Raw genomic sequence first — 10341 nt, forward strand, 5'->3', positions numbered from 1 at the left:
ATATTGTCGGCACTGACACAGCAGCGCCACCTACACACCAACACTTATGGACTGCGTCAACTGCGAAGGCTTTTAAAGTTTATGAACTCTTAAGCTGCTTGAAAATTTATGTGATTGCTAACAGATAAGCAGTACGTGTGAGAAGCGCTTGAGAAGAAAGAAGCAAGCGGCAGCAGACTTCGAAGACAAAAAGTTCAAATGGGGGTTAAAAGCACCTTGCATAGAAAATGATCAGACACATATGTGTAGAAAACCTTTGAGTGTGAGGTCGTTGAGAATGCGTTTGAAAGAAACACACCCACAACCAAATTTCATATGTAAATCCAAGCTCTGCCGTAGCGCAATACACAAATGTAGCCTACATGCAGGCGCTTTGCATAAAAGTCAAAGCTTGACATTGATATTTAAGTCGCCGCCCATCTCACCTAGACACCTGTCATGAGACACACCACGTTTAGATGCTTTCCTTCCGCTTAATAGGAAAAGAATAGCTCGGCAACAACGACAAACAGCACTTGCCACAATGGCGGCAACTCAGGCGGTTTGTGCAACAAGCAGCCGCTGAGTGACAGCGTCATGTTGAATTTTATTATATATATATTCCTTTTTGCTTTGTGCGTCGGTTTTTTGCTTCCTATTTCCGGCAACATATTGCTTTGCTCGCCCATCAGTTAACGTTAACTTTAGTGAGCGTTCACTGTTTATTCACATGTGGCTAGGTTGATGTATGGTGCTCGTTGTAGGCAGTAATATACTTGCTGGAAATTACTACAGTTCTATCATTGATACTTGTCGTTGGTTGAGATGGTAGGAAATCGTAAGTTCCTAAGGCTCGATCGGGCTTTAGATAGATATTTAGATATCGGACCAAATGTTTCAAAACTTGATTAGCATGGTGGTCTTGACTATTAAGAGAATAAGACAGAATAAGGGATACGAGTATAATATGAGAGAGAGATGGAGAATCCGGCCATAAGCATATACGAGCCTTATCTAAGAATCTGCATTCGCATAACTTGATACAGATTACTCAACTTCTGTTCTTTTATGAGCTTCTAGACCACATTTGAAGCTTGTATACCTCGCCACAGACAGTTACAGATTTTTTAAGAAAGCTAACTGAATTTCCAAAAGTTTGTCCTAGCGGTAGATTATCACGGTATTGTCTATAAAAGGTCGAAGTACTCTTCATAATCACCATTGAATAAAAAAATTATTCGATATTCTTCAATCCCTGGTATTCGAAATTCAGATCTAAGAACAAAAACCTTTTAGGAATAGTATCCTTTAGCGAAAATTTGATATCATATACCATCCTAGAAGTTTCTTACTGGGTATACTGCTGAATATTTTAAAATGGCTCGGCATGCTTTTGATCCTGCCAACCTTTAGATGTGTACTTGTACTCAAGAGTCAGCCACTCGATGTACAACACATAAGCAAACATTTCTATATTAACTGAATGTGGATTGAGCTTACATGGTACTACTACATACCCACCTAAGCGCTCTAATATATTTATATTCACATCAGGCGCGACACATCAATCAGCGCACGCTTCGTTGACTGGCTTAAGAAGCAACCATAGTGGTTGCCGTTACAAAGCCTTAGAATTGAAAACGGAAAGAAATGAAAAGAAAAGTGAAAAAATCATAAAAAGTGGAAGAATATGAACACCCACTTGTGCAGCTAAGTGTCGGTGGAAGACGTCAGTGTTGGGAGGAGTAAAAAATTAGGATTTTGAGTAGGAAGAAAAATTGGTTCGGCACGTTTTTGGTATAGGAATTCACTCAACTGCTTAATGTAAGCCCGCTAAATCAGCAGGTAGCAGCAGCTCAGCACAACTTGCCTGTAATGCTTTTACGTTTGCTTTGTCCAGTCTTCGGCAAATCTTTGCATTAACATATTAAATTATGTTATTCTTAGGCGCTTAATACGAGTACCTTATTGGTAAAAGGTTAAATGGTGTGTAGATGGCACGCTGAAAGAGGGGATCGGTGAAGCAGAGTAAAGTAACTCACAGTGCAGCATTAATTGCTTGCGCTGTAACAAGAAGTAAAAACGAAAATATGAAAAGAGAGTGGACAACAAGAGGGGAGTAAGAGGATAATAAGTTTCTAAAAAATTCCAGTAATAAATAAAGTATATATGAGTTGTTAGAAATTATAAAAATAATAAATTTTTTAATATATTGTATAGTTTTAGGCGCATTACAGCATATTCTCTTTAATGTTATATTTTTATAGCCTCTATTTTTTTTAATTTTGCTCTCTCTCTCTCTCTGTGGGTATATCATAAGCAGGCTTTGCATGCCAAGGTCGTTAAATTCTCGACATAAAACCACGCATAATTACTTTGATGTCGTTACATACCTATAAGTGGATTTAATAATGTCAACGCAGTTGAAATATGCTTACCTTCTGGCGTTAGTAACCGAAAATGTTTGTGGAAATAAATTTATTTTTATTACCCACTAATTGTCTAATGATGCAGAGCTGATTTATTGCCTAATTTTAGGAGATGCGACTTAATCAGAATTGATGGGGTGTTTTATTGAGCGTTTATAACCATAATATATAAAAGTGAATACTCAAATTTAAGCCAGGAAAGAAAGGAAGAGGAAACTGATTTGAAAGAATAACTTATTAATCTCCGATTTCAAAATGAAATAAATCTTTTGTTTAGAACTTTGTCTAAATTTTAAAATAAGTTACTACATATTTTCTTACAGTTGCAAGCATTGTCTGAGATGAGGTTCTATTATCCTATCCTATACTATCCTATTCTATCCTATCATCTCCTTTCCTATCCTATCCTATCCTATCATATCCTATCTATTTCTATTTATATTTCTTCCTATTTCTTTTCATACTTTATTCAACATTTGCTTAGTTTTAGTCAACTAGTCTTATCTTTATATCATCAATTCATCCCTTTTATAGACTTTAAATACGAAACACATGCTTTCAGCATCAAAATAAATTATTCAACAAATCAATTCGGATTTATTTTGTTATTGCAAATTCATAGTAATGTGTTTTATCAGACAGATAGACTTTTCCTCTGTTTTGCGAAATGCATTGCAATTATATAAGTAAATGATTTAAGTCAAGCAATTACACTATTTGCTAATAACTTATTGTGTATGAAGATTATAAGTAGATGGTAGTTGAAAACACCAACAGAAAGTGAAAAAATATGTTATCCATTTAGGCTTTGCCTACTAAGCTTTGAATATGACAAGAGATGCTTTTATTGAAGTAAATTTGTCTCATTATTGCAATTTTTCATTAAGTCCACTCAAATTTTGTATAAAAGAAGCCTCATATGTAATTTTAATATAAACCGGATACTCTGAACTAAAGCAATTAGTTCCAAAATATGATTTTAAAACATTCGCCTACCCAGCGACATCTATCAAAAGCTTTGTATTTGAAAGCATATGAGGTGACATGCAAAAAGTCGTAGTTTAATAGTTACGCAGACTCGATACGTTCATTTATATTTACATACTTTTAGAGAATGAATTTTTCAGCATATCCTTTCTTATCTCTCCCCCACGTAGAATATCACAATATAATGAATAGCAAAAATAATAATAAAATATTCAAGAAAAATAATGGAAACCAAGATTTCGCAAAACTTTTCCAGCTCACCGCATATGCGTGGTATTGTCAGCCTGACTTCCCCAAGCAATTTTTTAATACAGTTCAAGAGCTATGCGCTTGTTGAACTGATGTCCCTTTAATTTTGCATACACGTCAAATGCAGGGTAATGTATTTCAAATATGTATGTGTTGGTAAATAGGACACTGTGTACGCGTGCGTGAAAAATTATTTATGGCATGCACGTGCAATCTGGCAGCGGTACAGCAAGCGCAAAAAAATGCCAAAATTATTAAAAAAAGACAAAAGAAAACACTTCCGTTTCCGTTGTTACTTCCTTCCTGTTGTCGTTTCGCCTTTATTGTGCTCACCTTAAGGTATGCTAACCGAATTGAAATGTGTAAAAAAAACACTCACTCTTACCTAGTCACTGCTTCCATGTACATATGCCTATATACAATATTATATTATCTTCGTTAATTAATTCACCTAATTTTTTATGTAAGGCATGTGGCACATAAAGTATACTATGAATAATTGGCATAGAACGTGATTTTTACTGCATAATTTTAGGCTGTTTTCATTGTTTTCTTTAATTGTTTAGTAATTTTATTCTTTTAGGTGGATATCCTGTTTGTTCATCTTACGGCATAGTTATAGGCATTACTTATAACTTTAATTCAATGGATGACATAGACCCTCATCAAATTTTGCATCAGGATGCTTGTTTTGGGCAATATATTATGAATCACATAAGCTCTCAAAGCCTCAATTTTTTCACCCACAAATGTATGGTAACGTTTCTTAATTATTTCCAAAATTCTTGATGGCACCAATGTCTATGTCAGGATGTTAAATCGAGTATAATATACCAAAACACCTCATCTATAAAAAATAAATCCACATCTTCGATATCTCATAACCCCATGAAGCAACCTCATCATCTCATACCCATCCGCAAAATCTCATCCATCCGCAAAAGACCCTATCAACAATTGTCTACAGTCGATTGCACACATCCGTTTTTACAGCCGGTATAAACCAACCGCCACTCATACACGGATTATGGTTTAACTTTACAATTTGTCTTTAATTAAATGGTCATAAAATCTCGATTTCAATTTGCCATAAAAATGTAACGAGCATTGAAAGGCTTAGGACATGCATACATATAGGAAGCAATTGCCTTGTGCGACGATTACTTTGCTCAACTTCCTCGGCCAATTACAAGCATTAGACGCCACGGAGTCCATTAGCCAGCGACTGTCAGTTCTACTGGGTGGCATATAGTGAATATTTAGGTCAATGTGAATACGAATGGTGTATGGAGTGGGTGGAGAATTCGTTTAACTTTACTATGCAACAACTACCAGTGTTGCATACATATATATAAAGGGTTCAGATAATGGCTTAAACAAAGGACAGGGCCATTACCTCCTAATATAAACCAAGTTGTAAGAAACAGGAATGGCATCGAACTTGAATATATCCTTCCACGGATCAAAATATATTTGGAACTATAATTTCAAAACGGTCTTGAAAAACTGCGGCATTATCTGAATATTTTTTCACTGACACTTACCCATTACTTTCAACTGCTGTCTCTGGGCAAGGTCCATCTCAGCGCGATCATTGGTGTATTTACTGGACATTGTCCAATGGATACCCATGCGGTGAGACTTGGGATCGTGGCAGATGCAAGTTGCCAAAGCTGTATGGAGGAAGCGAGATGGAATCATCTAAGCATTTCCTTCTTCATTGCCCAGCTTTTGCCAGACTGAGGTTGAAAAGATCGTAACGGATTCCAAGCGTTTTGCTGAATCTTAAATGTCTTTGATCCACAGGGAGTCTTAAATGTCTTTGGTACCACAATGGACAGCGCCACGCTGTCTAAGTGAGATCTTCTGTTTTTTTTTTGTTTCCTAACCTAACCTAACCAATCCATTACTTCCTTCATTACCTTCTTCATTCAAATAATCTTTCGATCTTCTATCGTTGCGTTCAATATCCAACCATTCGCCGTCACCAGATAGTTCCTTCGCTCATCCTATATTCCTTACCCTCCCGATTGTAGTGATAATCTTTCTTAGTCATCTGGAGAATTGGTAAATACTGTGGCTCTCACTGCAACTTGATGATCTATGAATATCAAGAGTATTCTTGTTTATGCGAAATTTATCCGAAATCCACAGTTTAATATGTAATGCACCACGGATAAGGTCTTTTTGGCCGAGGAGGGTTCATTGAACTAAATTTGATAGGTTTGCAGGCAAACTGGTTATCTCTACCATAAATCATTGAGTAAGAAACTGGACAATAGAGATAAGTTCAAAGACGCCGATGTCATCTAGTACCAAACTTAGCACCCTATATCTTATATACTCTTCAGTATGCATTTCTACAGCAATTACTTTCACTACCAACTCCGACAGTACTCTCTGACATCTCCACCCTGAGTTGGCAGTTACTGGCTTCGACTTACTAATGATATTGTTGTTGCTTGTTAGTTGTTGATGACCGCTGCAAGCATCAGTTACTGCTGCAATGCTTATCCTATTTTTATGTAAAATTATCATAGCTAATGCTATGATGATAGCAGTAAAAGCAAAGCCACTACATACACACTCTTCTGCCATCTCAACGCAGTTCGTGGACTCACACATGTACAGACTCATGTATAAATACATATAGTGGACTACATGTCCATCTGTGCGAATTTGTATTGCATTTAACCCCAAATGGTTGTTTTTCTGGTCGGTTTACTGGCTGGTTTACTGGTTTGTTGGCGGTTTGCTTGATGGCAGCTCGCTGGAATGAATAGCTATAGCGTCGCGCGGTAATTTGTGCGGAAATTACTGCGGTTGAGCCGCATTCATAGTGTTGGCTTGCTGCAAACATTCCTGTTGTTCAGATCGAGATCGATCGTCAAAATTCATACAAATTACCTTCTCTCGGAGGTCTCTCTGACTCGGAAGTTTTTTTGTTCCACTGTATGTATTTAACAAGTGATAAGAGTGCATATAATAGGAAAATTCTTGACAAAAATATTAAAATATATGAAATAATTACAAAAATTGCTTATGCTTCACTAAAATCTTCAATCAAACTTGCGATCCACATGTGTTCCACATACGTTCCACTATTTTTTTATGCAGAGTTAAAGATGTCATGCTCAAAAACAATAAATTTTTTAATGCTGATGATTAAATTATGCGTAACAACACGGAACATTGGTATGTTTGCACGTGTTTTTCATTATGCATTATGCCATTTTCTCTATTCTTGGTATTTTTATGACACTTTTATCTCCAAACTTTAAGGTACACTTATCTACTGTTGAGTTGTCAACAAGATGTCAATATGTTGGTATAGGAATATACCTATTTACCTATCACCTCCAACATACGAAGTAAAAACTTATCTTCATCGCCAGCACATACTATAAGTGAACTAATTCAAAACCAGTTATTTTCGTTAACACGTCCAAATTTGTTAAGCATGATGCACACAAAGCCACCCACACACTTACCATCTACGAATACTAGTTTAAGCTGTTAAGCAGCTGAAGTAAAGTGAAGCGTTTGTACGCTTGTGTACCCATATTCTTTAGAGAAATTCGTAACTTTTAATGCACACTGTACCAAGCTGCAAGTCATCGCCCAATTTGAGGGGTAATCTCATCAATTTCATTAACATTAGAGCACGTTTGCTTTATTTGTTTTTATACGTTGCGTGCATGTGCAAATTCTTGGAGTGCATGTATGGGTGTGGCTGTGTGTTTTGTGTTTCCTTCACTGTGAAAACTCTGTTGATTGCCATGCCAACTGCAGTGAAATTTCACAAACTCTTTGTACATTTTTGAGCAAAGAAAGCAAATTGTTTGCCAGCTGTACGAAGTACGGGGGTATGATGACTTTGAACCAAGCAAATCTACGCTTTTAATTGTCGAACGAGTTTTCACTGAGGGGGTGTGCAAGTGTTGCTTGATTTTATTTATGGTAGTTATGTATTCTTACTCGTTTGCTTGTAAATTCAATTAAAATTAAATAAAGTAAACTCCTTTCACTAGACAAATACAACTTCAAGCATAAACTGTGTAAATTTACTCAATAATATTTGTCTTCAATATATTATAAGACAAAAATATGACATATGTTCCACATGTAATCCACACATGTTCCACAACCAAATTTGGTGCTAATTGTACCAACGTCATTATTAATAATAAGATTCTCTTCGGGGAAGGATATGTTGCGTATAAAAATCATGTTCTACAAGCGATTTTTAATATAATATAAAATATGTTCTAATACTGATTTATACACTAAACGATATATATTTTTGTATTTAAAGTACGTTCCACATAAGTACATACAAAAAATTACTCAGCACAAATGATTTTTATCTACGCTCGCATTTTTTGTACCAGTCGCTTCTGTCTTTTATGTACCAACTGTCAAAAATTTATAAAATTTTTTAATATAATCAACATCACCTCAGTTTGCATTTGAACTCAAAATACACACTCGCCATATTTTCTACTTTTTACAGCGCAAAATTCGTAATCTCTTACACCTCTCAACCAATATCTTGAGTTCAACTTCCCATTCTTAATGACAGTGTGATAATACAGGTGCGTGCAAAACACACAAATTGTTCTGTTCGCATTGCCCTAATTTCGTTTCTTCCTTCTGCGGCAATAACTGCATTGAGTAACTCCAACGCACGTTCAGCGCCGTATTGGCACATTGCTGCCATATCTCGCACGTGTACATTGTGCCATTATTGTGACACCTTTCTAATTTGCCCCGGCACTTGCACATACATTCAGTCAATCGTGACTACACATTTGCGACCTTTCATAGTTGCTTTTGAACTTTCGCTTTTTTTATTACATTCAACTCTACTCTCCACCTTCCTCTCTCGTCGGCCAATTTGCAACCCTCCTTGTCGCCTTGACTTCAACTCTTGTAATTTTCGATTTCAGTTACTTTCGGTGAATTTCGTCTGAACTTTACGGCTGCATTTGGCCATGAATTGTGACTCGTTTGCTCTTATGATTGCGCCAAACTTTCCATTACTGTGTATGTAAGCCATATGCGGACATACGGACTATTTATTATATACTATGTTGTCCATGCATGTATAGTTGCTACGTTTACATCGTTGTAAGTTCGTTTTTATCATTTTATACAATTGAAATCAAGTGTTGATTGACATACAGTGGGAAGTAAATAACGAACTTTTGTTGAAATATGAAACGCTAACAAGCCTCATTAGACATTTCGGAAAACATGTCAATTAGTGTCAAAATGTTACTCATACGCAATGTCGGACTCCCTTTGTGTTGAATTATGCAAAGGAGGTGGGTTAAATTTCGTTTCCAGCTTATACTCATGTATGTGCGGTCTGATAATTTGTGATATTTCAGCGTGACAAACGAGTGTTAGTTGGTAAGTCCAAGCAAATTTGGTACAAGGTTACTCATACGCTCTGTATGATCACTCTTGATTAGAGCTATCTACAGCGGGATGAGAGCTGTTAATATCAAGCAATATTATAGTACAACTTCCGCACTTGAACAACGAAAATAATTTGATATATATGAATCAAGGTTACTCATTCGCCATGTAGTACAATATTGAAAATTGTTTGAAAATGGTGTTTTATCACAGATATTTTGAAGCTCAGACTTGTGCTCAAGATACGCCTACGTCTTGAACTTGAACTTGAACTTAAATTTGAACTTGAACATGAACTTGAACTTGAACATGGACTTGGACTTGAACTTGAATTTGAACTTGGACTTGAACCTGAACTTAAATTTGAATTTGAATTTGAACTTGAATTTGAACTTGAACTTGGACTTGAATTTGAACTTGAATTTGAACTTGAATTTGAACTTGAACTTGAACTTGAACTTGAACTTGGACTTGAACTTGAACTTGAATTTGAACTTGAACTTGGACTTGAATTTGAACTTGAACTTGGGCTTGGACTTGGACTTGAACTTGGGCTTGAACTTGAATTTGAATTTGTACGTGAACTTGAATTTGAACTAGGGATTGGACTTGGACTTGAACTTGAATTTGAATTTGAACTTGGGCTTGGACTTGGACTTGGACTTGGACTTGGACTTGGACTTGAACTTGAATTTGAACTTGGACTTGAACCTGAACTTAAATTTGAATTTGAATTTGAACTTGAATTTGAACTTGAACTTGGACTTGAATTTGAACTTGAATTTGAACTTGAATTTGAACTTGAACTTGAACTTGAACTTGAACTTGAACTTGAACTTGGACTTGAACTTGAACTTGAATTTGAACTTGAACTTGGACTTGAACTTGGACTTGAATTTGAACTTGAACTTGGGCTTGGACTTGGACTTGAACTTGGGCTTGAACTTGAATTTGAATTTGTACGTGAACTTGAATTTGAACTTGGACTTGAACTCGAACTTGAATTTGAACTTGAATTTGGGCTTGGACTTGGACTTGAACTTGGACTTGAACTTGAATTTGAACTTGGACTGCAACTGGGACTTGAACTGGGAGTTGAACTTGGCCTTGAACTTGAAATTGGACTTGAACTTGGGCTTAGACTTGGACTTGAACTTGGACTAGGACTTGAATTTGAATTTGAACTTGGGCTTGGACTTGGACTTGAATTTGAACTTGAACGTGAACTTGAATTTGAACTAGGGATTGGACTTGGACTTGAACTTGAATTTGA

At 36.1% G+C, this 10341-nt stretch overlaps 1 protein-coding gene across 1 annotated transcript; it reads right to left on the reverse strand.

The window, feature by feature from the left end:
• Nucleotides 1–9501: 9501 nt before the first annotated feature.
• Nucleotides 9502–9903, reverse strand: LOC128921928 (uncharacterized protein DDB_G0271670-like; the record flags this gene model as incomplete). Its single annotated transcript, XM_054230967.1, has 2 exons — nt 9502–9582; nt 9814–9903. Coding segments are annotated over 2 exons (171 nt in total), but the record flags the coding sequence as incomplete, so codon positions are not given.
• Between the last annotated feature and the right edge of the window lie 438 nt (nt 9904–10341).

The sequence above is a fragment of the Zeugodacus cucurbitae genome, chromosome 5, assembly GCF_028554725.1.
Source record: "Zeugodacus cucurbitae isolate PBARC_wt_2022May chromosome 5, idZeuCucr1.2, whole genome shotgun sequence".
Classification (NCBI taxonomy): Eukaryota; Metazoa; Arthropoda; class Insecta; order Diptera; family Tephritidae; genus Zeugodacus; species Zeugodacus cucurbitae.